Source organism: Neovison vison, chromosome 3, assembly GCF_020171115.1.
Source record: "Neovison vison isolate M4711 chromosome 3, ASM_NN_V1, whole genome shotgun sequence".
In the NCBI taxonomy this organism is placed as follows: Eukaryota; Metazoa; Chordata; class Mammalia; order Carnivora; family Mustelidae; genus Neogale; species Neogale vison.
Window position 1 is genome coordinate 131655749 of NC_058093.1, and position 27286 is coordinate 131683034.

The window sequence follows — 27286 nt, forward strand, 5'->3', positions numbered from 1 at the left end:
GAAGAGCTATAGATCTACCCCCTCCCACTACTATGATTTCGATTTCTTACAGCACTTTACACGGTAACAGCAAACCCCTTCGTCTAAATTCAGCCCTTGGGCTATATTCTGACAGTCTATTTGTGTCCTGATTTCATGAATAATAAATGACTGAATGTGAAGAAATATATAGCTCTTCTCACTCGTGCAGAAAGTTTTAAGGTAAAATACATTTTAACATAAATGCTACTAAATGTTTTAAAAAAAGCCCCAAAGAATTGAAATTTGACAAGGAAAGGCCATTCTTTTGCTGTTGTTCCTTCATTCCAAAGAATCATGATACAATAGCAGGAGCAATGGAGTCAAGAAACCCAGGGTCCATTTCCCAGTTGTTTTAAAAAATCTCCTTGAAAATGATCAGGGTTTGGTTGACTTTTTCCAGCGTTTCCTGAGTTCTGGTAGATCTACACCAGTCAACAGCGTGCAGGGGAAACGTACATTGCCTCGTAGGTGCCCGTTAGGAACTAAGATATTGTTTATGAAGTGTTGAGTAAAATGTATATTGCAGTTTCTCCTGGAAATGTGCTTGAGAGCTGGAGGGCACTGAAGATCCAGCGCTGGCAGAGGGTGTGAGCTAGGATGCGGCGTCCTGAGGACTGGCCCAGCACCTGGGATCAGTCCCTGAAGCCGGAAATGATGGACACCAACACCTAATTCTATAGAGACAGGAGACCGACAACCTCCTTTTAAATGTACCACTTTCTCTTCTAACTGCCACGTTGACAAGATATCTCTAGTTTCATAGTAATTCTCAATTCCAGTCCCCCCAAAGTGACAGGAAGAACGTTGTCCCCACTGGGCCATCCTAAACGGAAACCTACGGAGAGCAATGAGTCTGTTCAGGCCAAGTCCTGATCATGTTTTTATTCCCTTTCTAAATAAGTCAATATTAAATTAAATTTATATTGCAAATTCTTTTTTCAAAAAGAATGACAGATGCAGGAAGCAAGAAAGATGTAGGAAAAGGGCCTGTCAGGCTGCCACTCTTTAAATTATGTGCAGTACATAGGATCTGAGATGTGCCAGGAACATGTTTAATGTATGGCAGCCTAGTATGATTAAAAAAAAAAGCAACAGTCATTTTTGATATCTTATTCTAAACCTCAGCAAACCATCTGAGCTCTTGTACACTGAGCAAATTACAGAACTATTGCCACTTGCTGTGTCTCTGAAGACCACAACAGTCTTCTGTATTGCTCAAGGGGAGCCAGGCTGTAAAAACCATAAAAATGAAGCTACTGCATAGATTTGGAGCTGCCTGAGAACTCTCAGAACAGCTGCGGGTTGATATGGCAGGAATCAGGATCCTCAGACTGGCAGAGCCCCAACATTCCCTCTGATTGTCGAGGAGACCTTAAAACATTCTAGCCTTCTGTGAAAAAATCAGAGCAGTTTTGCTACCAAAGGATCATCCCTCCAGCCAAGGGCTGGGTGCCCTCTGGTAGCTTGGATAAGCACTTGACCTTGATGTCTGTGGCTTGCATATTAGTCCACGCCAGCCCCAGCTGACCTCAGCCTTCAACGAACTCCATTGCACGGAAGTCCTACTCCAGTCCGCCGAAGACACTTTTCTACGTGCGGGTGTGAATTACTCTCAGACCCACATCTAAGATGCTCTCAAACCAACAAATGCAGTAATTGTTTCTGTATGTCTCTACAGAACGCCAAGACAGAGACAGAGTCTTAAACATAAAAGGGAGCCAGAGTCCAAAATATGTTTGAGAAAGTTTCATTCCATAACCCTGTCTTGGAGAAGCACAGCTTCCCATAACCTATTAAATGCACTGAGGAGTTCTACAGTAAATAAAATTGCCCAACTCTCTGGAGTCCAGCATTCCTCAGACGTTGGATCACTCAAGCGTCCTCTCATCATTTAATTATTAACCTTGCGAAGGTTAATATTAACCTTGCAAAAAAAATTAATGGTCTACAGAAGACACTTTGGGGGAACACTAATGAAAATAAATTTCTTTAAGTATTATTTATAAAGCAATGAGAGTTAAAAATTGAACCTCCAGGAGTCATTTCAGGAAACAGCTTTTTGGAGGGGTACATTATGGATAAGGTTCTTTTAAGGGGCAAAAGTGGTCATCTTAAATTTTTCTATTTTATGCAGTTTAGAGGCGACAGCTTTATATGGTTTGCATACAAATGAAAGTTGTGGATAATTACGCCGGAGAGTGCTGTCCCAAGGATAAATTCCATTAAGTTGCCAAGATTGCTGCTTTTGCTAAGTCCCTTTATCCTCATACATGATTAATGGGACACCCACCATATTTGTGCTTGAAGACCACGGAGGATTTTAGGAAGTGTAATTATTTACACAGCATCTCAAGAGTATCTTCTTGGCCAGGGAGCACTAGGGAGTAAGCACCTTGCCTACTGCTCCAATTTCTGTTTTAGCTGTGTCTGCAGACATTTTTCTGCGCCTCTTTGCCGCTCCGGGCGGTCATCGACCTGGATCCATCTGCAGCCCTTGGGCTGCTGTCCGCTGAGGCTTTGTCCCTCGTCTGCCCGCAGCTCTCCCCTGGTTTTATGTCGGTTTGTCTCTCTTCTTCTCTGTCTCCTGTCTCATTGGGCCCTGTTTTTCTCTGTTGCCGAAACATGAACCAGATCATGACGCCCCCCAGGGCCTGCCCATCTGGCCGCCTCAGTCTGAGGAGTTGTGAGGTGACCAAGCATCATACCTACTCCCCAAAATAACCTGGGGGCCACCACGTTGACATGTGGCCATCGAAAAAGATAACGCCCTATCTCCCAGTCTCCGTGGAAGGATAAAGCCTAACTTGTAAAACTACCTCCTGCCGTGAAATACGAGCAAGTTTACTTTTTCTTTGGTTAAGGACAATTTTCCTGCTTCCTGTTCATTTCTTGGTAGCACTTTTCACCAGGTTATTAAACATTTTATTTGGTGGTCTTATTTTGAGTTTCCTCCCACTAGAGGCTAAATTTTTTGCAGATTTTCCTCTGCTGTTCACAGCTGTATCCTTGTCTCATACCAAGCCTTTACACGGTTAACATTGAACAATTTAAGAAAAATGAATGAATAAAGAAAGGAGGAAATGCAAAGAGTGACTATATTCTTTCCTCAGGTAATTATTGTCAACAGAAGTAAACGTGGATGGGCTGAGTGGCAGTGTTAAGGGGAGAGGGGAAAGGACACACAGAACACCAATGTGTCTTTCCACGAAGAAGTGAGCCATGGAATCCGCCATCATCTCGAGTCAAGTGTGTCAGAGGCATCTTGGCGGTGAATCCTAGGGCTGGTCTTCACTTTAACCAGGAATGCAGGCACGGTACCGCACTTTCCTGCTCTGCATCTCAGAATTCACTTTGTTCTGCCCATGAAAACACGGCTTTACCACTGCCCTTTCAGAGACTTCCTTTTCAGAGAGAAAACAGTTATAAATTAAAGTTTTGAGACAAAAGTTAAACAGGTTTCAAAATAACTGAGGCTGAGTCTATGAACATTTTCTCATAGTGTTTCAGTATTGTATGTGAACACTGAGTCCTGGGCCTGTCCAAAGAAAGCATACAGTAAATGCTGAGAATGCTGTAGTTAACTGATTTGCATCTCTTCCGAAGCAAGGAAGATGCTCGATTAAAAAAAATGCTTTAGAACTCTTGGACATTTTTTCCTATCTGCAGGCTTTGAACTACACATGCGACAAGCCCGTTTGGCTTTATACCTAATGGATAAATATTATTATATATAATGGATATGACGAATCTGGCTGCAGGGTTGGTGGGGTACAGATAGGCCCTCACTATGAACATGTGCTACTTGAAATTTACTGTTAAAAGCAGAAGTATCAACCAAAGCAATTTAAGGTGAGTCACCCTTCCAAGGTGCGTTACCTAAGAACGGGATCAAGCCACGAATTTTATTTTCCTGACAAATTATAAAACAAACTTACTCTCTGGCCATAAAATACGCTCCTCTTAGGATTTTGACTCATGAAAAATGTAATAAAACAACTCCAACTTGTGACCTTAAAGTGAATTCTCATTTGGTCTTGACACTAATAAAGAGTTTATTGCCTTCTTAGGTCACCTCGTGCACTGCTTTATAGCCCTTTCAATGGCATTTGGGCCATTTAGCAATACGATAAGGACACAGAAAATGCTAGAAAAAATTGAAGAACACTAGTTTTCAGATACTCTCTAGAAATGCCTAGTCAAGTTGTTCTAAAATCTACCTCAGCCTTCGATAGATTTTAATAATGACTTTAAAAGCAGCACTTAATGAATAAAAATTTATAAGTATAGGAAATTTAAATAACGTTAATCTTCACAATGTTCAGAAAAGCAGATGGGATAAAAACCCGTATTTAATAAGATTAGGTACAATCTGTGCAGGATCGAGTAAAAGAATGCACAAAACAGTATTTTCTATATCCAAATTGGGAAGGAGTTGGCTTCTAGCATATATGATAAAGTGATTCTGAAGCCAGGATCCTTATCAACTGAATGGCAAATAAAATGGCATTTATCAAGGGGAAAAATACACGGGTAGGAATCAGTTAATTAAATTGAAAATATAGCCCCTAAAAGGAATCAGAGAGTACTTCTTTCATGAAAGTCATCCCCGGCTAAGCTTTTGTTTGGTTAATTGCCTGCAGTTCAGAAACCTAACAGGATGGTCCAGTGATTAAAGGGACAGATCTCGTATTCATGAAAAGTGACCCCAAACAACTTTATGCAAAAAGGATTATGATTATTTTGACATTTTCTCTGATTGCAGAAAAGTGCTTGATTTCTATCTGATTTTAGATTACAAAGGCCCAAAACTTCAAAGTTTTTGTTTCTTTGCTGCTAGTATTTGATATAAAAGTGGCTACAAAAGCTTGCTATATTTAAAAAAAAAATTGTAGGAGACGGTTTCCTTTCTCAACTAACAGGAAACAGAAGTTAAAATTACGATGGTTTACTAAATCTCTGGGTACCATGAGACAATGAGTGTGGTTGATGGTGGTGATAAATGTCGTTAAGTTAATTTCTCTCAGGAAGGGTAGGTTCAGGAAAGGGGGAGAGAATTTTCCAACAAATAAAACAAATTCATTTCTGAACTGTTTCCGACGAATGCAACATAAGAACTTCCAAAATCATATAGAGGCATCATTCCTTACCTACATCAAGAGTTGATAAACGGGGGGTGCCTGGGTGGCTCAGTCGGTTAAGTCTGCCTTTGGCTCAGGTCATGATCCCAGGTCCTGGGATGGAGTCCCGCATCGGGCTCCCTGCTCAGCCGGGAGCCTGCTTTGCCTTCTCCCTCTGCCCCTCCACCATGATCCCATGTATTTTCTCTCTCTCTCTCTCTTAAATAAACTTAAATAAGGCTTTTTTAAAAACCCAATTGGTAGAAGAGGTAGCTATCTAAGGCCAAAATCATGGTAGTTAGCCTTCAAGAGGGGGTTACTCTGGGCCAGAGTACCCACCGCATCTACTTGTCAGTGGTGCTGTAAATTATTCCCTTTGGCAGAGGAAAACAGTGAGACCAGTGAGCCCAAAATACAGATAGTACAATAGCTGGGCAGAGAGCTTCTGGGTTCCCATTCTAGCTCTAGCTCTTAACCAGTTATGAGCAACAGCTCTCTGCACCTTCATTTCATCCACTCCTACAATGGGAATAATGACTCTTCTAAGAGTTTTTTGAGAATATGAGATCTGAGTTCATAGCACAGTGTCAGAAGCACACCAGTATCTGGTAGCTGTCAGCAGCCATCACTTACAGGGAGTCAGTATATTGCCCAGTCACAGAGCTAATAATCGGCTGAATTTTGGATCCATTTATTTCCACTGACCCACACTGCTTTACTTTCTTAGAAGATGAAGAACTTTTCTTGGGAATATGATGATACACATTATGAGTCAACATTGCCTAGGCAACACAGATGTTCAATAAATTATTTAGACCTAAGTTGAATTTTACTTTCCCAGTTATGAGTTAGGTAGATTTTATCACCTTCTCTGTACATGGAAGCCCTTCCCTGAATACAGCACATGGAGAATCCATAAAATGATCTGGGTGTACGAACAAAGAACTGTGGGAATAGGGAAAGGGCAGTTCTAGCTCTAATGGGTCCATTCCACTTTCATCTGATGCAGGAGTGGACAAGGGTGATTACCATTTTCTTTTCCCAGTCAGAAAGACTCCTATAAATGCCTACCTTCCTGAAATTCCTATGTGGGAACGGGTCTCAAGGTTAATAATTTTTTATTTTATTTTTTAGTTTTTACATTTGTATCCCTTAAACAATAATAATTATTGTACCTACCAGTTGTTCGAATCTCTGAATCTCAATTTTCTTTGTGTCATTCTGCAATTTCCACTCAGTGCTTGCAAGCTCCTTATCTAAGGGGGCCGTGGTGACCTGCATTAAATCTAATTTACGGCTGACATCTGCCTCACTATTTATAAACAAACTCAGTACAGTTTAGTGAACCACAGCTCTGTTGTTAGAAGTAGTACATTTAAAGACAGGAAAATACAGCTCGAAGCAAATGGCAACAGGGTCCTTAAACACAAAATCCTATTGCTTATTTCATAACGGTTTTAGTGACACATTAAAGAAAAATGCTTTTGGCTGCAGACGTTAAGAGGCAGCTTTGTGATATACTGTGTCCAAGAAATTATACTTATCAAAACAAATCCTGCAGATGTCAATGTGATATGCTTCCATAATACAAAGCTCGAATTCACAAGAGACAAAGGTTATCAAACTGTAGACTTAAATATAATTCTCTAGTCTCTGTTTTCTCCCCTTACAGAGCTGGAGAAAGTCATAAAAATAAGGCGTGGGTGTATAAGCTAATAAGAAGGTGTGTGCCTGGGAAATATAATAAACAGTACTCATCTAAAAAATTAAATGAGATTTTCTATGTGATCTTTTCAGGGGCAGGTGTGAGGGTAACATGTTTCTGGCATCTAAATCTGTTGCAATGGAAAGATTCAAAAAGGGAGATTAGCACAAAATCTGTTACTGTATTTTGAGTATTTCTAAGTCATAAAATTAGATTTATATATTTCTCTATAAAAATGAAATCCTCCCAAGAAGCCTGCTCACGAAGAATAACTTTTAATTATATTATTTTAAATATATTTTAAGGCCACCCTCTCCTTCAAAATACATGGCTGCCTATAGCTTACGTAGTATGTGCAAGGCATCATCTTTTATTACTGAGGAATTGACTATTTCCCATAAGGAAAATTTCCAAATAATCGAAGTTCACATCCATCACTGAAACCATTTTCACACATTTCAACCTCTGACCAGCACCCTTATGTTTTCGATTTACTCCGGTTGAGTATCTCAGTTCCAATACTGTTTGAACTCTATCAAGACCGCCAGCCCACTGTTGCGCCCACCATGTTTTCCAACTCGATCACCTCTAGGATGCCCTCAGTCCCCTCTGTATCCAGCTTAATCTCTACTGTCAACCACTACAACTCCTGGGCACATAAGTCCACTTCCTTGACTCTCCCCCTTGCTTCCTCACATTCACCCGCCCAAACACGACAGGAAACTACAACAGGCCTAAACACTCTAGATAAAAAGAAAAAAATGAAAAGTGAAGAACACACAAGTCCACAATGTTACTAAGGAGAAGAGACGTGTATACAAATGAAAGCAAGTAAGAATAATAGATTATATAGCAGTGGTTGATACTCACAAGCACTCACTGAGTTCTCGTCACCCTACTAGGTGATTAAGAACTTTGGTACTTTCTTAAAAAAAAAAAAAAAAAAAGGAGAAGAACTTTAGTAATTTCTGTAATTATGCTTTCAAAAATGTCAAAGCCAAAGTTTATGGGCGGAAAACACCTTCTCCCCAACACATCCCTAGAAAGTAGGGAGGTAGCATGTGAACCCAGGCACTTGATGTCACAGGCTGTGGTCTTGCCTGGTCAGCCACAGAGAATCTGAGAATCAGGATAGAAGGGACTGTACTCCAGGAAAGTCAAATTACCAGAAAGCATTCAGATAGATACAGAAAGCCTGAGTGGCCATGAAATTCGTAAACAAAGTACTCCTCAAAGATGTCCTAAGCTACGAAGGTTTAAAAAGCCAACAGGAATGTAATATTTCATTTGTTATTTAAATTGCTCTAAAGTTTAAAAGCACAAACACTGAAAAAGAAGATATTCTTTTTATGAACACTGGCAATACCCTGATACCAAACTCTGTCTAGGAAAGTACAAGAAATTCACAGACCTGGTTCAGATTGTGAAAAATCCTATGTGTTACAGAAAACTGAATTTAAGAGTTTAAGATAATGCTTCAATATGCCCATTTGGGATTGATTCTTAAAATATAAAAGTGACGATATTAACTATCATTTGCCCAATGATTAATATGTTCCAAGCATTGTTCTCTTGGTATTAAATCTTTATTTCAAACCCATGATGAGAAATTGCCTTTGGTCCCATTTACCAAGGAGGAATCAGAGCACTGGGAAGATTCGAACTCAGTGTGGCTCAAGTATGCTCTTGATCAAGACTTTGTAGGAAATGTATTAATACAGTTTGTCCTGGAAACTGTTTTTCTTTTTAAAATTTATTTATTAAAGAGAGAGAGAACGAGTGGAGAGAGGAGAAGGAGGGAGAGGGAGAGGAAGTGAATCTCAAGCAGAATTCCCTTGACTGGGGAGCCCCACACAGGCCTAGATCTTGGGATTCTGAGGTCATGACCTGAGCCAAAATCAAGAAAATTCTTAACCAACTGAGCCGCCCTGGGCCCCTCATCCTAATAGCTGTATGTAAAAATAATAAACTAAGATTTCTAGAAATAAATATAAATATGGCAAAAGTATAAATCACAAATGGTTAGTAAATAAAACAGGCAAATCATAATAAAATCTTAGGGATTATATAATTGTAACAAAAGCACACATCCCATATTTATACTGCATTTGATTCATTTATTTCTAAGTTCTTGACAAGTTCACAGGTGGTTGTAATACTACTATTTATATTATCTATGTATGATATTTTAATAATACATAAAATAATAAAATCAATGCTTTTAAAATAAAAGTTGTCAATTAGACAACTTCTAGAGTAAAGAGATATAAAAGGAACATCTCTGATAGTCCCTTACCAAGTCAAAGTCATTGATGTGATTTTCAGTACTACATGCTTTTTCACATATATTTGTATGTATATGTGCATATATGTGTATTTGTGTATGTATGTGTGTGTTTACACACATGTTCAAAATACTGGGCTCACTCTATGGTACATTTTGTGCACTGGCTTTTTCACATAATAGTGATCTGTATCTTAAGTCATTGAACACAAATTTACATCATTAGTTTTAATTGCTGCAAATTTTTTTTTTAAATGAACAACAAACTGATGAACAATTAGTTCATGATTTTTCCTATTTTATAAATGGCATTGCAGTGATCATTTCTATACATAAATTTATCTAATTTCCAATTTGTACCCGTGGTGCTTGTTTGCTTATGGTTTTAGTCTTCTTTGTTGCTATATCCCTATCTTAGAGGTTGCACGTGGGAATCCTCAGAGACACGTGGTGTTGAAGGAAAATTACCAGTTCTGGGTCTTTTTGGTAAATTCCTGGACTGGTGATGTCCAGGAGCATGAAGGTAGCGTAATGGCACAAAAATGGCGGCCATGTCAGGTGTGGACTGACGTGTTCATAGGGGCCTCGCTTAGAAGTGGGAGTCTCGTCATTTTCTTTGCTGGCATTTGAATGTTGTTTTCTTAATCACTTCTCATAGAAAGCTTTCAACTGTGTTTCCCCAACTTGTGGAAGCCAAGGCGTTGTCTCTTGCCCCGCATTCACAGCTGTGAAGATGCTTGCATGTTCCATGTTCATTACAAGATGAACAAAGGCTTCCAGTCCAATTTGCTCCTCTTGGAAGTTTTCTCTTCATTTTAGCTTTTTGTAGCATCTCTTTTCTTTCTTATCAGCTGAGCTAAGCATTTAAATGTGTTATATTTTACTTGGTACTTATTTCTAAGCATTTTCAATACACAAAGTCAGCCTTGTTTTTCAGATAGAGAGCTTATACCACTTTGATAATTGGAAAGAAAAAACATAATTTGTAGTTTAAAAAGAAAGAACTTTAATTTGCCCCATTTATGTTCAAAACAAAGTCCGAACTCAGAAATCCTTCTCAGCTATTTCCACTTGTCTTCCTCTGCTCCCAAAACTACTTTAAAACATGGAGGAGTTTCATTTCTTGTTTGCATTTATATACATAATGCCTTCTTCTCTCCACCTACCTGTTGAAACTCATTCAAAACCCTCCACAAGTGACATATTTTTTTTTAAAGCCTGATTTGAAAGAGTCACGTGCTAGTACTAGGGCTGGCATCATAAATTATCACAGACTTGGTGGTTTAAAACAACAGCAATTTACTCTCAACAGCTGGATAGGCCGGGCATCAAGCTGCCAACCGAGCTGGTTTTTTCCGGAGGCTGTGAGGGAGAACGGGACCATGCCTGTCCCCCTGTTTCCTGTCCTGTTGGCAACCCCGGGCATTCCCTGGTTTTGGCTGCTTCTTTCCATCTCTGCCTTCATCTTCACATGGCGCGCTTCCCTCTGTTTCCTCTGTATCTCCATAGCCAAATCTCACCCACTTTTCTCTAATAAAAACACCAATCATTGGATGTAAATCCAACTCTGATAAACTATGACCTCATCTTGACATGAGCACGTCTGCAAACACCCTATTTCCAAGTAAAGTAAAAAGAGTTGGAACCGGAACATATCTTAATAAAAAGATTACCCTGGTTTTTGTATTAATACCTCTCCCTAATCTGTTTGTAGTGAATCTTTTACAAATACATGGCTATATAAGGGACAAGATTGGTTAAAAAGAAAAAATTTAGCCTTGAGACCTAAGGCACTATTGAATATTAATCATTTAAAATAATTCTAGAAAGCTTAAATAGAAAAATCTCACATATTTTTGCTAGTTTTTGAGTGATTTGTCACTTTAAGAAACATACTCAATTTTAAAATCCTAATTCAAATTAGAAGTGTTTTTTTTTCCACATAAAAATATTCAAATTGATTTTCTGCTTCAAAGATTTCAAAAAGTCTGGCACCCAATTATAGATGGTTTGATTTCTTAGAAAAGAACAGTTCTGTATAACAGAGTGCCATATGGTACAATTTTAGAGTGACACATCAAAGGTAATATTCTTTATGTAAATCCTGAAAACCAAGCAAGAGTACATTTTCTTAATGTACAGGATAGGGGATGACAATGGCACCTCCCTATCTATTTCCCACCTGACACTCTCTGTTAATGGTTCATAAAACTTGAAAAGTATTTGGTAAATTCTTGCACAGAGAGTAGCCAGTTCTAAGGTACTTTCTGGAATTTCATTGACTTTCTGGGGAAAACCTTCGTTGGCTCATAGAAGGGGCACGAGAGTTTTCAAGTGCTTCATTGCATAAAATGATGGGCAGAGAATCACACGGAGGCCGCGGGCAGCGTGTTAGACGGGAGGGGGGGGTGGGGCCGCTAAGCTGTAGCTCCTTGCACTGCTCACGAAGTTCAAAGGCAGGGATCCAAAGGAGGACAGGGTCAAGCTGAAACAGCAAACCACTGGAACGGGGGCCTAAAGAGATCCCCCAGGACTTGTATAGATTTTATTCTCCAGACATTAATTTCCAGAGCTTTTCTGTCTTTAGTGAGTGATTAAATCAGGATCCACGAGTATTATATGTGTTACATTTATATATGTGTTGACCATTTAATGGTCAACCCTCAAATTAATTGCACTTGAGCTTACTCATTTTTTTTTTTTTTTTTTTACAGTGAATCAATTCCTCGTTGTTTCCAAGGCCCCAAATCAGAGAACCTCTTTCCGGTTTGGTGCACTGGCCACATTCATCGCGAGTGGTAAACGGCTCAGCCATAATTCTGGTGCCCAGGTAGGGACTGTTCTCCATTAAATCCACAGACCATTTCAGTCACCTGTATTATACATTAGCATCTGGCAGTGCAAGGGGACGAAGTCATAAAATGCCACTCAAATCATTTCTGTCTCCTATTTGTTTATCATGCCAATTTTATAAAACCATGCCCAAATTTTACCAGATTAATTGAGCCTTTTTATGACAGTGTGCAACTTAAGGTTTGGTATTTATATGCAATGTGAATCTACAAAGAACATTAAAAATTTAGTTTCATTACACTGTCCGTGCTACACAGCACGTCACTTTCTCTAAAGAAATAGCTTCAAAATCCCAACACATTTCAGATCACACAAGGCCACTAGATGCTGTTCTTTTAAATGATTTCTTCCAAATCTCTTAGCAGGAGAGCTAAGAACCAGATGGTTATAAGCCAGCCATTCTATTCCACAGTGACTGAGTCAGCTAGAAATAGAAGTTGTTCCAACTTCATTCAAGTTGTCCTTTGTACTGAACAATCAGTAAACAGAAATGTCTCCCATTATCCCCAAAGTAAATGGACTGCTCATAAAAAGTGCTATGCTGACATCACTTGAAACTGAAGTATTATGTTTATCCACAGACCATGTAACTCTGAGCAGCAGCAGTGAATATTTTTTTAACATCACACACGAATTTGACTTCTTAAATGCGATAAATCTGATTTTGTCCTTTGTATGGATATACATCTTCTGTTACTTTGGGTTCTATAAATCAATCTTCCAACAATTTAAAGTCATATTTGACTATATGGCTGAACAATTATCAAAATCTGCCAGTTGTTTTACTGGCTTACTTCTACTAAATTAGCTTTATTACCACAAATGTGAGAAAAGTTGAACAACTGAGGTGAGTACCTCTGTTATTTGAAGTGCCCCTTTAGGGGCACCTGGGTAGCTTAGTCGGTTAAGTGTCTGCCTTTGTCTCAGGTTGTGATCCCTGGGTCCTGGGATCGAGCCCTTTTTTGAAGCCCTGGCTTCTCCCTTTTCCTCGCCCTTTTCCTGCTTGTGTGCATGCACATGCTCACGCTCTCTCTCTTTCTAATAAATAAACAAATCTTTAAAAAAAATAGAACCTTTATATGAGGGACTTTTCCTTCATTTTTAAACATAAGTTCAAATCTTCAAACATTAAATAATTCATGTGATTCAAAAGGATTTTCTAATTGGAAAATAGAAATGTTTTTAAAAAATCAAATAAAAAACACTTTTGGTGAAATCATACACACACTTTTTCTTCATTATAATATTCATGAATAATGATTGGACTTTATAGTGGGTTCTATTCACCTAACTCCAAGAACAGTCTCTTTGTCTAGTGTCTAAATCTGTAACACAGAAGCATAAGTTCATTTATGTTTATAGGTTGTGTGCCAGAGGTGAGAGCCAAAACAGGTTTTTTAATTACCTATCTAATAAAAATGTTAATCAAAATAATAGCAATCATTGCTATTACCTTTCATTTTGAATTAAAGAATGATTTTTGACTGTGTATCTTTTGACCTTATTTTTGGGAGGAAAGATCATTTGAAGGAAGAGAAGCAAAAAAATATAGAAAATCCTCTAAAAATGCTTTCTTAAAACAATCAGCAATAATAATGAAGACACTAATATATTTTATTGATTAATACAAAAGGTTATGGGGAAAAGATGTTATTTTAGGAAGTAATGATCTCTTAGAAATAAGGATATTGATTTTGGGAAATACAATATGTATACAAATTGATGACCAGTATTTTGGGTACAAAGTAATACACAAAATTTTAAAAAATTTAATTATAAATATATGCACATATTGGGATTTGGGATTTAAAAATCTAATTATAAATATATGCACATATTGGGATTTGGGATTTACTCAAATATTTTTCATTTTTAATATGGGGGAATTTATTCAAGTCCTGAATATTCTACTACATATTTTGTATGGAAGAAACAATAAAAATAACTTCATTGTATTATGGAATAAATTCAATGCTTCAAATAATTATTTTGGAAATTAAGCAGCTTGTTCAGACTTTAAGTTGCCTTAAATTATTTGGAGGTAAGTCTAAATTATTTGGAGGTGAGGTTTCATATAAAGGTATACCACATTCTAATATGCTTCAATTTATTGTGCTGAGCCAATGTTGAGTTTTTCACAAACTGAAGGCTCGTTGGCCACCCTGCATCAAACAAGTCTATTGACAACGTTTTCCCAAGAGCATTGGCCCACTTTGTGTCCAGTATCACATTTTGGTAATTCTGGCAGTATTTCAAACTTTTTTGTTATTATTATGTTTGTTATGGTGATCCCTGATCATGATCTTTGATAGTATTATTGGGTTTATGGATGGGACAAACCGTGCCCCCACAAGATGGCGAACTTAACTGATACATGGTGTGCGAGTTCTGACTGCTCCACTGACTGGCTGTTCCCCTCTCTCCCTCTCCTCTGGCCTCCCTATTCCCTGAGAAACAACAATATTGAATTAAGGCCCATTAATTAACAGCCTCTCACGTTCAAGTGAAAGCAAGAGTCACCTATCTCTCGTTTTAAAGCAAAAGCTAGAAATGATTAAACCTAGTGTGGAAGGTATGTCGAAAGCTGACAGGCAGAAGCCAGGCTTCCTGTGACAGTCAGCCAATATGTGACTGCAAAGGAGAAAGGAGAAAAAGAAGATCCACCTAAGCTATTTCATGAAGGAGGCTAAATTAAACAACAGACTTTCAGTGTAGATAGAAATAGCCTTATACTGGAAGAAGATGTCATCTAGGACTTCCGTAGCTAGAGAGGAGAAGTCAATGCTTGGCTTTAAAAATCCAAGGGACAGACTTGTTAGGAGGTAATGTAGCCAGTGACTTTAAGTTGAAGCCAGTGCTCAGTGGCCATTCTGAAAGTCCTAGGGTCCTTAAGAATAATGCTAAATCTATTGCACCCAAGTTCTGTAATTGGAACAACAAAGCCTGGGTGATGGCACATCTGTGTACAACATGGCTTACTGAATATTTTTAAGCCCATTGTTAAGACCTACTGCTCAGAAAATAGGATTTCTTTCAAAGTATTACCGCTATTGACAATGCACCCGGTCACTCAAGAGCTGTGACTGAGATGTACAGTGAGATTGATGTCGTTTCCATGCTTTCTACCACAACGTCCATTCTGCAGCTCATGGATCAAGGAGTCATTTTGGCTACAGCTGCCATAGGTAGTGGCTCCTTTGATGGATCTGGGCAAGGTCATCTGAAAATCTGGAAAGAATCTACCATTCTAGATGTCAGTAAGAACATGCATAATTCATGGGAAGAGGTCCAAGTACCAAAAAAACAGGAGTTTGGAAGAAGTTGATTCCAACCCTCATGGATAACCTGCAGATGTGGCAGAAATAGCCAGAGAAGTAGAATCAGAAGTGGAGCCTGAAGATGTGAACGGCTTGCTACAATCTCAGTAAACGCTTAATGGGTCAGGACTGACTTCTTCTGGATGAGCAAAGAAAGTGGTTTATGGATACGTAATCTGCTGCTGAAGATGCTGTGGAGATGGTTGAAATAACAGCAAAGGATTTAGAAAACGCCCCATAAACGTAGTGATAAAGCAGAGCCAGGTTTGGAGGGAATTGAGCCCAGTTTTGAAAGAAGTTCTACTGTGGGTAAAACGCCATCAAACAGCATTGCGTGATGCAGAGAAATTGTTTGTGAAATGAAGAGTCAATGGACGTGGCCAACTTCATCATCTTCTTTCAAGAAACTGCCACAGGCACCCCAACCTTCATCAATTACCACTGATCAGTCCACACCGAGGCTAGATGCTCCATCCGCAGAAAGATTATGACTCCCTCAAAGTTCGATGATGGTCGGTATTTTTTACCAATGAACTATTTTTAAATTAAAATATGTACATTTAAAAAAATCATAATGCCATTGAACGTTTAATAGACTACAGGGTAGTATAAACATAACTTTTATTTACACTGGGAACCTACAAAATTCATTTGACTCACTTTATTACAATGTTCACTTTATTGTGGTGGTCTGGAGTATTTCTAAGGTATTTCTAAGGTATTGCTAGACTGACATGGTTGAGCTCTTTTTCTTTTTTTCTCTTTTCCTTAATGAAGGTAAGCAGAATCTATTAGGCAGATTCTAGGTTTCCAACATCCAAGCCATCTGCTCCTTCATTTTCTAGGCATTGACTTGAGATTGGAACATATTCAAAAAGAGGACCAATGGGTCTTTTTTCAAGTAAGAGACAAACTCCAGAAATTCTTATTTGTGTTCCACAATATCCTACTCATAGAGTTATTGCAGCAGACCTGGCAGGCCATGGAAATGCACACACACACACACACACACACAGCATAATGATCACTTACTCCCCCACACACCATCACAAACACACAACAATCTGTTACTTGGCAATTTAAACAATTTTCCCCATGCTGCCAAATTAGCCTCTAAAACTCATTTTTCGAAAAACGATCTCCTAGAAAAAGCTGAATGATAAATGTATCATTATAACAAAACTTAAATACAAATTTTTACTCATGTATTATTTCATTAATTCAACAAATTTTGAGTCCAAAATTTGTGTTGCTGGCTTTCTGAGGTGAGAAAGAAAATATGGTCATGTCTTCATTGAGCTTAAATCTGACAGAGATTGTGAACAGGGTATGTGAGGTCTGAGGTCAGGGTTCTGTGTGTGGAGGGCAGAGGTACGAAGAGGCATGACATATGGTGCCAAACGGAAGCCGGGGGGGAGGTGGTTGGGAGATGTGTGTGTGCAGGTGGCATAGCAGGCTGGAGAGAGCTCACGCAAGGACTCTGTGTTAGAAGAAGCACATGTATGTACCCTTGCCCATGTTTCTTTGTGCTCATAAAACATACACAAGCTACAAAGGCACACATCTAGGATTATTTTCATCGTCCTTAACTGATGTCAGTTTCTGTTTATCATATTAGAATAAGCCAAACACTTTTTTCTTCCTGCAAGTCCCTCCCTACCCTGTCTTGTAACTTAAAAAATACATATTACAGATGGCTTTCAAGATAGTCTAGATGTATTTTTTACTGCAAGGTTTTCTAAGATAATTGTGTATTTACATGTAGTATAAGAAATATTACAGAGAAATTCTATCTAAACTTTGCCCACTTCCCCCCAAAGGTGATATTTTGCAAAATGATAGTAAAATATCATAACCAAGATACTGACATTGATAGGGTACTGATCTTATTCCAATTTCCACAGTTTTACTTGTACTTACTTGTATGTGTGACTTCTATACAACTTGTCACCTGCATAAGTTTGTTTATGCGCCATTACAATCAAGTTAAGTGTTCAGTGCCGATACAAGTTCGTATAACTTTTATGACCATGTATCCCCCTGGGACTCCAAACCCCCAATCCCATTCATCACCTCTGACAACTAAAGTGTCCTTCATCTCTAAAATTTATCATTTCACGGATGTTACTTAAGTGGAATCACAAAATACATCTTTTGGGATTGGCTTTTTAAAAAATTTAATTTAATTTTTTCAGGGTTCCAAGATTCATTGCTTATGCACCACACCCAGTACTCCATGCATTATGTGCCCTCCTTAACACCCACCACCAGGCTCACCCAACCCCCCACGTCAAACAAACCCCTCAGTTTGTTTCTCAGAATCCACAGTGTCTCATGGTTTGTCTCCCCCTCTAATTTCCCCCAACTCACTTCTCTTCCCCATCTCCCAATGTCCTCCGTGTTTTTCTTTATGCCCACAAATAAGTGAAACCATATGATGATTTACTCTCTCTGCTTGACTTATTTCACTCAGCATAATCTCCTCCAGTCCTGTGCATGTTGATACAAAACCTGGGTATTCATCCTTTCTGGTGGCTGCGTAATATTCCATTGTATATAGGGACCATATCTTCTTATCCATTCGTCTGTTGAGGGCATCTTGGCTCTTTTCACAGTTTGGCAATTGTGGACATTGCTGCTATGAACACTGGGGTATATATGATCCTTCTTTTCCCTATATCCGTATCTTTGGGGTAAATACTCAGTAGTGCAATTGTAGGGTCATAGGGTAGCTCTATTTTTAATTTTTGAGGAAATTCCATACTGGATTGGATTTTTCCCCCTTGACATAATTCAGTCAAGATTCATCCAGGCTGCTGCTTTTATCAATAATTTGTTCCTTTTTATGGCTGAGGACAATTTCATGGTATGTGAGTATACCAGAGTTTATTAAAAGACATCTGGGTTCTTTCCAGTTTGGGTTTATTGTGAGCAAAAGCTATTATGAGTACTTTTTGTATGTGTGTATGCGTATGTATGAATATAAATTTCCATTTTTTCTGAGCTAAATATCCAAGAATGCAATTGCTAGATTGTGTAATAATGACATGTTTAATTTTATAAGAGGCTGCTAACCACTTTCCAGAGTGTCTGTATCATTTTAAGTTTCAGTCAACAGCACAAGAGGGATCTAGTTTCTCTGAGATCTCACAAGAATTTGGTGGTCTTACTTTTTAAAAAATTTTAGCCATTCTGATAGGTGCATAGTGATATACTGTGGTTTTAATTTGCATTTCTCTGATGACTGACTGGCTTTAAAAAACTGGATATATTCATTCACACAATCACATACACATAATTTCATGTAAGTGGGATAGTTTATATGCTGGGTATTTTCTTCTGTTCATTTTCTTTTCTTTTCCCTTTTCACTATTGCATTTTTTCCCCAGCTTCCTTTTCCACCCACCTCCTTATTATTCCCTCTTACCCCAGGTAACTCTTGGTAAAACACATGCTATGTCTCTCGTTGTTTCTTTTACAAATGTGATTATTCAGTATACAGTTCTCTGTTGGTTTGTTTTGCTTGAAGTACTAAAATTCATAGAAATGTCTTCCAGTTAATTGGCTTAATTAGAATTCTTTTTAGGGATTGCATAATATTTCGTGATAACAATGCACCATAATTTGTTCAAGTATTTTCTAGATAGCCATTCATTTGTTTCCAATTTTGTTGTCATTACATACAATTTGCTTAAACCTATGACCTCATGTGCTGGTATGTATGTTTCTACAGGATATTTTCCCAAAGACACTCACTGAATCAAGGGGATGCATACTTATTTAATAGTAGCTGCCAGTTTTCTTGAAAAAAATAATTGAGGCAATTCACATACTCACTAGCTATCATGAGAACACACTTTGACCTGCATTCGCATTAGAAATAAATATGAGAGCTCCTTTTAATTTTGGCTTTAACTGTATTGCTGTTTTGATTTTCACATCTGTGGCTGCTTTGCAGTTGGGAGTCTTTTTTCCAAATGATTCTGCCATTTTATCAGCAGACATGGACTATTGATCTTAACATCAATCTAAAAAATATAATTTGCTAGAAGAAGTACTCAAATTCCCTGTTTATGTGTTTCAAGTCCTTTCTTTTTTTCCATTGTCATGTGCCGTGAAGTTAAGAAAATTTAATAAAATTGTGCCATTGTTTCTTAAACATTTTTGCTACCAGCTTCAAGCAGACTGCTACATCTACATACACAAAAGTGATTTAAAAAACAAATAATCCAAATAAGTCATAATTCAAATGAATTGAAAACTCTGCCAGGAATTCAAATAAACACATTCGTTTGTTTTTACATTTGGATCTAGCTTCAGCTTCACTGTCTTGAAATTCTTCTCTTGGAAATTAAGGCCATTTTGTATTAGGGTAGGAGTCTTTGTTTCTCCAAAATCTTACATGACCCATGAAACCACCACCACCACAGTAAATAAATAAATAAATAAAATCTTATAATCTTAAAAAGCTTCCAGTGTTAGATATGTGGGGTACAGCTCTGCATCTGCGTTTCAGAAACATAATTCAGTATCATTCTTATCTGAAATAACAGACTCCAGTGTTGCGTATGTACCCACCACATGGCTCAGTATAATTTCAAAACTGTAAGGCAGTAGTGAAAATTGAAGTACACAAACAAGAGTGAAAATTATCTTTTATCTTTTTTGGAAAACCAATTTTCTGGTTGTTAGTTTTCATATGAGACATGATCTAAGAGCTCAGAGCAAAGTGAAGTTGCGAGACAGTTTTAAGACAGTGAACAAGAAGGCACAAATACTTTTGGATGTTAACAAATGATACCAGCAAGGTTGGGACGGGTTCTATTACGAAATGGAATTGATACCACCAGTTAACAGACTTCTGTGCAGTGCCAAAAGTCAATTTTAAATGATGAAATGAAGCCAGATGAAGAGCGAAGAGAAGTATGGCAAAAGGGATGAAAGGCTTCCAAGGAAAAACATATTGAAAAATTCCAACTCAGTTTAGCCAAACTAAGAAAAGTGTAGGTGAGGAGCTGTGAACAGTTTTATTTAGGCAAGCTGACATTATCAGTTTTAGAGTAATAGAACCTGGTATTAATTACACCTATAAACTTTAACTATAAATCCAGAAGCTTTACTTTCTTTAAAAACAAAACAAAACAAAACAAAAAAACAACCCAGTAAGGCTTCTACCAAAGACTTCACTATAATGTTAAATCCGCATCTTTCAAACCCTTAGTGCTTTTCGCTTCCATCCATTATAAAACGAATGCACCATTTCTTTGAGCAAGATCTTTAAAAAGCTATAATAAGCCAGCTAATACATTGCATAGCACAGGGATTTCAAAATGAAAAACACTGCAGGTTCAAACTCTAAGCTGCCATACGTCTCAGCGATGTCAGAGTGCTTTAGGAGCGGGGATGCGAAAATTCAGTCTGAAATGTATTTACTTGTAGTACTGAGAACCCATGAAAGCAACCAATTGCTCAGAGTTCGGTTTGGGGATGTCTGGGGACTTCAGCTGTGCTTTGCCCCACACCTCTGCATGGCGGTGTTATTATTTTCCCACCAAATGCCTACAGCTGCACCCAGCAGGAACCAGAATACAAGTCACAGTCTCGCCCTAACAATATCTCTCAGGCACTGTTTACTTAATTCCTCAAGCTTGAATAGAAACCTCAAGAGTCCTCCGACTACCTGGGAGCAAAATCCAGACACAGACAGATAATAAACAAGCACCCCAAACATCTGTAGAAATCAATACGTTGAGCTTCTCCCTACAGTCTTCCATAGCATAGTCTTATCACAAGAAGCCTCCCTATTCAGGGGTATGACTTAATCCATCTGGGCCATTGTCTCTGAAGTAGTTCAATTTCCACAAGCTGTAGACCGGGCTATAATTGCTTACCTGACTCACAGGCAAATGTCTTTGACGTTTCATCATGAAAGATAATTGCCACGGCGTGCTTCTTTGTCTCTCGAGGCAGTCTGGTTATATTTTTGATGTTGTGCAGTTCCGTTACCTTGAAAGAAAAATATTTTTCACTTAGTGTTACAGGAGATGCTGTGTACCGGAGTGCTGAAACAAAATGATCAGGTATTCCTCTCCTAAACCACTTCCCACTGAGTATTTCTACCCTCTTCCCATTAACTGTAGCCAAATACAAGCGAGAACACAAGTATGTCTTCTCCTCTGCCCTCAGTTTTGGTCCATGTTTGCTGAATTTTAAAATAGTCTAAAAATTATGTAGAATAACCTCCACAAAAGCAAGGACTCTGTGTTTTTATGAAAGTTGTATCTTTTGCCAATAAGAGTAAGGGTGGCACCCAGAAGATTCTCGTTACTCTTTCGTTAAATTCTCATTGGATTCAGTATCTCTCTTCTCCTAACTCCCATCCATTGTGCACGTTTTTGGCGGGACGAGAGTCACAATGCAATGGACACCAGTTGACTGGCAGAAAAAGTGACTAGAAAATTTGGGGTCATAAATATAAGCCATGGACCCGCTTCCCAGAAAAATGCACATAGTGTTCATAAGCCTATGTACCCTCTATGACCTCACCCCGTTCTCTCACCAAGGCCCATCCATGATTCATGCACCCAGGTTAGCAATTCTTCCATCATTTGGCAATTAATAAGTATTTAATAAACTTAATTATTCTAGCTCCAAACTGTCTACGGGAACAAGTTCCTCTGCTATAGCTTGTGCACCGTTTCTTTTTCTCCACAGTCCAGAGAGATGGGCAAATGTCTACTCTCTCAACTAGACTGCAAACTCAGTGCAATAATACCATTGCACGAATGAATTTTTCTTAAATCTACTTGTCAACATGCTGAATGTTATTTCTTCTGACAAAAAGATTTGACAGGTTCGCTCTCATTTTCACTTAGTTTAAAGATTTAAAAATCTCTCTTGAGGTTTCTTTTTGGACTCACGTATTGATTAAAACTGTGCTGTTTAATCTCCACACATTTGGGAATTTTCCAGCTACCTTGCCATCATTGATTTCCAGTTTAATTCCATTGTGGTCTCATTGCAGATATTGTACGATTTCTATTCTTTTATATTTGTATAGATATGTTTCGTGGCCCAGAATGTGGTGTATCTTCATTGAACATTCCACATGAGTTGGAAGAATGTGTTCTGTTGTTTGTTGATGTTGTCTATAGATGTCCACTATTTCCGGTTGACTGACGGTTCAACAGGATCCTTACTGATTTTCTACCTGCTGGACCTGTCCATTTGTGAGGAAGGGGTACTGAAGACTCCACCTATGAAAGTGGATGCATCTATTTCTCTTTGTTGTTCTGTCAATTTTTGACTCAGTGGTTTGATGCTATTTTCGGTGCACACACACACTAAAGATTGTCATGGCTTCTTGTAGGATTGACCAATGTATCAATATGTAATGACTTTCTTTATCCCTAATAATCTTCCTTACTTTGAACTCTTCTTTGTTTAAATTAAAATAGCTACCCCCTTTTAAAATTAATGTTAGTGTGTTATATTTTTAATGAATTTTCAAATTATATTTTTTGATTAATGATAGCATGGTATATTTTTCAATATCCATTTACTGTTAATCTTTGTATTTATATTTAGAGTGGGTTTCTTTTTCAAAACATATAGTTGGATCTTGTTTTTGGATCCACTCTGATAATCTCTTTCTAGACTGATGATGTTCAAAGTGATTGTTGATAAAGCTGTATTAATATCTGCCATATTTGTTACCGTTTTCTGTTTGTTGTCCTTACTCTTTGTTCTTATTTTGTCTTCTACTCTTTTTCTGGATTGTCTTATTCTAATTGTGCATTTTATACGGTTCTAACTTTTCTCCTTTCTTGTAATTTTTTTCTTCATAGCCAGACATGATGTGTTGGGTCAAAAGAATTGCCATAATGAGGCCCCTACTGGCGTGGCAATGAGGTGTGCGGGGAGGGGAAGCATTTTTTAGTCCTAAGATAAGGTCTGGGTTTTGGACTTTACAAGTGTTTCTCAGTGCTCCCCACCTGAGGTCAGAGAGGTCGGCTGGCACGGGCAGGAACTGGGTATTTCCCTTGTCTTGACAAGAGTACCAGTTTTGATTTGCTTAATGCATGATCAGTGTTTGTCACCTTAGGGCACATGCTCTAACTACAAATGGAGAATTTTGCTCAAGGGAAAGACTTAAGTCCATTCATGACTTGAAATGCTATCCCAGAAGAACGATCAGTTGCCAACTAGTATTCTATGTGGAAAAAAAAGGTATAGATACATTTCATATATTTTTAAAATTTGAGTCCTCCATTTTTGAAGATGATACCCCCAATATTGATGAGGACATGATAGTATCAAAATAGTTAAAAGGATCAATTCGTGATCAAAAATTATACCCATGTTATGGAAAATAATGTCTGTGAATTATAACTATGTGGCTACTTTTTAAAGAGGCTGGTGTTCTCTGTCACATTCCCTTCTAAAATCTGTGGTTTTAGTTTAGACTATAGAAACCTAGGGAAACCTAGACTTTCAGCCTCATAAAATAATGACTACTGGGGGTTGCTGTGTAAGCTGTCCAGAGGAGCCCTTTTATTCTTTGTCACAATGAATTTACAGTTCTGTCTCAATACTGAGAAGCTAATTTTATTTTATTTCATTTTTTTAAGATTTTATTTATTTATTTGACAGAGACAGAGACAGTGAGAGAGGGAACACTAGCAGGGGAAGCGGGAGAGGGAGAAGCAGGCTTCCCACTGAGCAGGGATCCTCACATGGGGCTGGATCCCAGGACCCTGGGATCACGACCTGAGTGGAAGGCAGGCGCTTAACCACTGAGCCACCCAGGCACCCCAGAGAGAAGCTAATTTTAATATAGCCTTCTTTTGATATTTACTTTTCTCTTACTTGTAATTATCTCATTAAGATTAACATGCAAAATTAAAATCGTAAGATGAGTGGTTTTAAGCAAAATAATCTACAAAATGTTTCATATTTATGCATATATCCAAATACATGTACACATGCATATTATATGCTTTTTTTAAAAAAGATTTTATTTATTTCTTTGTCAGACAGAGATCACAAGTAGGCAGAGCAGCAAGCAGAGAGAGAGGGGGAAGCACACTCCCCGCCGGGCAGAGAGTCCATTGCGGGGCTCGATCCCAGGATCCTGGGACCACGACCCGAGCTGAAGGCAGAGGCCCCAACCCACTGAGCCACCCAGGCACCCCCCCCTTTTTGTATCTAGGTTATATATCTATGTATCTGAAAATACTCATTTCCTTTTCCAGGAAAGAAAAACTAGACATCAATATCCTACAGTTTCTGAGGATTAATACCTTGGAAAGAAAGATGAGAATTTTTTTTTTTGGAAAATTGATTCACATATTATATTTAAAGTACCTAAAAGCATATTCTCAAATAAAGTTAAACTCTTGAATTTTTAAATGGTTTGACAAGTGACTCACACAATATTTAAGCTAAATTTTGTTTTAACATAGCACACTGAAGTTATATTTGAAGAAGAGATATTATTCTCAAGTGTTATTAATTTTAGCTAAACAAAGGATCTTGCCAGAATTTAGCAGAGTCTAAAAGCAATGAAGATTATGTGTTGCCCAAGAATTTATGCAATTTATGCAGGTGAGCATGAAAGTGATATACTTTCTAAGCTACATCATGTGTAACACCCAGTTGTACAAAACAATATCATAAAAACATTTATTATTCTCCTCAAGGGCCATTCCCAAGTATTTTATTTACAAATATAAAAGAATATTAGAACAGATACTGTGGGTCCCATCTTTTTTGTTCTCTCATGGCAAAAATCAACAAAACAAATTAATGAATAGTTTAGAAAATGCAGCAGACACTAGGGATTTTCTAACTTCTGTGCCTTAGGCAATCTGTCAGATGAGGTATTGTGAACACCGTGTTTGCTCTTCTGTAAAATTTACATTTGGAAATGCAGACAACCTCTTCAAGCAGACATTGTTACACTGGTTTCCAGAACAGTGCAAGACTCTTTGTTGCTGATCAGTAGTGTGATGCTATGCACTCCAGTCGATGCTCTGACCTTAAAGAGATGCCAGGAAAGCAAATACTCATGAGGAGGACAAAATTCTGCTTCTCACGCTGTCTTGGTTAGGACGTTCAAGTGTTACACTAAATTATAAAATGTTGTCATATCGTACCAGAAGTCGTTTTAAGAAGGTTATCTCCAGAACTGCTCTTTAATTCAAAACACATTTTAACAAGTATTGTGAATCACAACAACTGAGGTCAAGATCTAATATATCTGAATCTCTTCCCCTCACTTTTCCCTTTCAGTATTCTGTGGATTTACTACCAGGGAAGGAACTCTGTATTATCTTAGATGAATGAAAGAAATTCATTCATTAAAATGAATATCTTAACATTTTTTTATTAATTTATTTATTTTCAGAATATCAGTATTCATTATTTTTTCAAAATAAACATGTCTGTATTAGTCTAAAACCTGTCAATGGGATATAAAAATAATCAAGATTTATTAAAATTCTGAACTCCTAGAGCATTTCAATAATATGTATCAATATGTTTATTTCTATATCCTGATTATTCACATGGCTATAAAAGCACAAAATACAATCAAAGTTTAATAAAAGAGATAGTTACTTTAAATAAATACGAAATGAGCAGAATTTAATCTGAGGGAAGTTACTTTCAAAAGATTCAGGCTGTCCAGGTCTAAGTCAATAAATGCCATGGTCCGTAATGTAAAGGTCTTATTAAGTAATACAATTAAAACCCACATATAAACATACCTAAATAACGACTTTGCTAACTGGTGCTATTTAATTTTCATTCCAAGGAGGAATCCCTAAGGAATTCCTGGTGATAAAGTCAGAAAGTTCAAAGATGGAACACATAACCTTTTTCTGTAGGACTTCATAATTTAGTTGGGGTGATAAGATCACAAACAACAGTGACAAACCCTATGAAACAATTAAAAACAGAGCTAACGGAGCATAGATGAATAACATCTGTATTTCTACAACAAGTCTGTAGACAGGGCACCTGGATTTTAAAGTTGTCTCTCTACACAGAGACACCTCCCAAGAATTGCTCCCCTGTCCTACTTTACTCACGTGGGTTGTATCTATCAATGATCACCACGAGGGAAATTAAAATATAAATTATTAAATGTTTATTTGTGTGTTTAGAAAAAATTCTAAACTCACTGCATGATAACACACATACTATTTTAGAGTAAAAAATTTCCCAAATAGGTTAAGAATGCCAGTATTTTCACATTCTTGCAAAACTCTTAAAGTCTGGCCTCACAGAAGACAGTCTGAAACTCATACCTGCTTCTGAATTCAGTCTGATGCAATACATTGTTTTGATCAAGCATATACAGAAACAAGACCTCACCCAGACGTGAGGTCGTAAAAGGGAAGAATAATTTAAGAGCATTTGAGCCAATTGTGGATATTTGTCTTTGATTCTATCTCCAAACTTGACCACCGCTTTCTTAAAGCTTATGTCATGCAGAGTCACGTCATATGCTTTTACACTCTGTTGCATTAAAATCCACAGAACTATTTTCAACCTTGGTCATTGGGAAAATATTGGTGTGCTGAGTTATGAAGATCTTACATTGCCATATTTCATTATTAATATAAAAATATTCATTAATAGCAACCTCGATTTCCACACAAAAATCAGTTAAGTTCTGAGAAGTTGACGAGCTCCAAAATGCACAGAGGGTTTCCCAATTTTCACTTGAAACCTTAAATTTTAGCGTTGTTGATAAATATTGTCAGTTGTTTTCCTTAAAGATGGGTTCATTTTTGAGAAAATGTCTGACACCCAAATCTAAATGACCACAGTTTCTCAATGACTATCTTTAAAACAGGTGTTCTTTGAAAAGAAATGAACTATTTTGCTGTAACTTCAACAATCCTGCCACTCCTCCTACTGGGGAAAACCACTGCACGTCAGTATGTAGCAGAAGTGTTTTTTAGGAGTTCTTGCCATTTTT

At 37.7% G+C, this 27286-nt stretch overlaps 1 protein-coding gene across 2 annotated transcripts in view; it reads right to left on the minus strand.

Annotated features, from left to right (window-relative positions):
- DOK6 (docking protein 6) overlaps positions 1-27286 on the minus strand; it is a 372760-nt gene that overhangs the window by 218325 nt on the left and 127149 nt on the right. For both annotated transcript variants that reach the window (XM_044242827.1, XM_044242828.1), the window contains exon 3: positions 21189-21303. In XM_044242827.1, coding sequence (XP_044098762.1) covers positions 21189-21303 — 115 coding nt within the window. The remainder of the gene's footprint in view (positions 1-21188; positions 21304-27286) is intronic.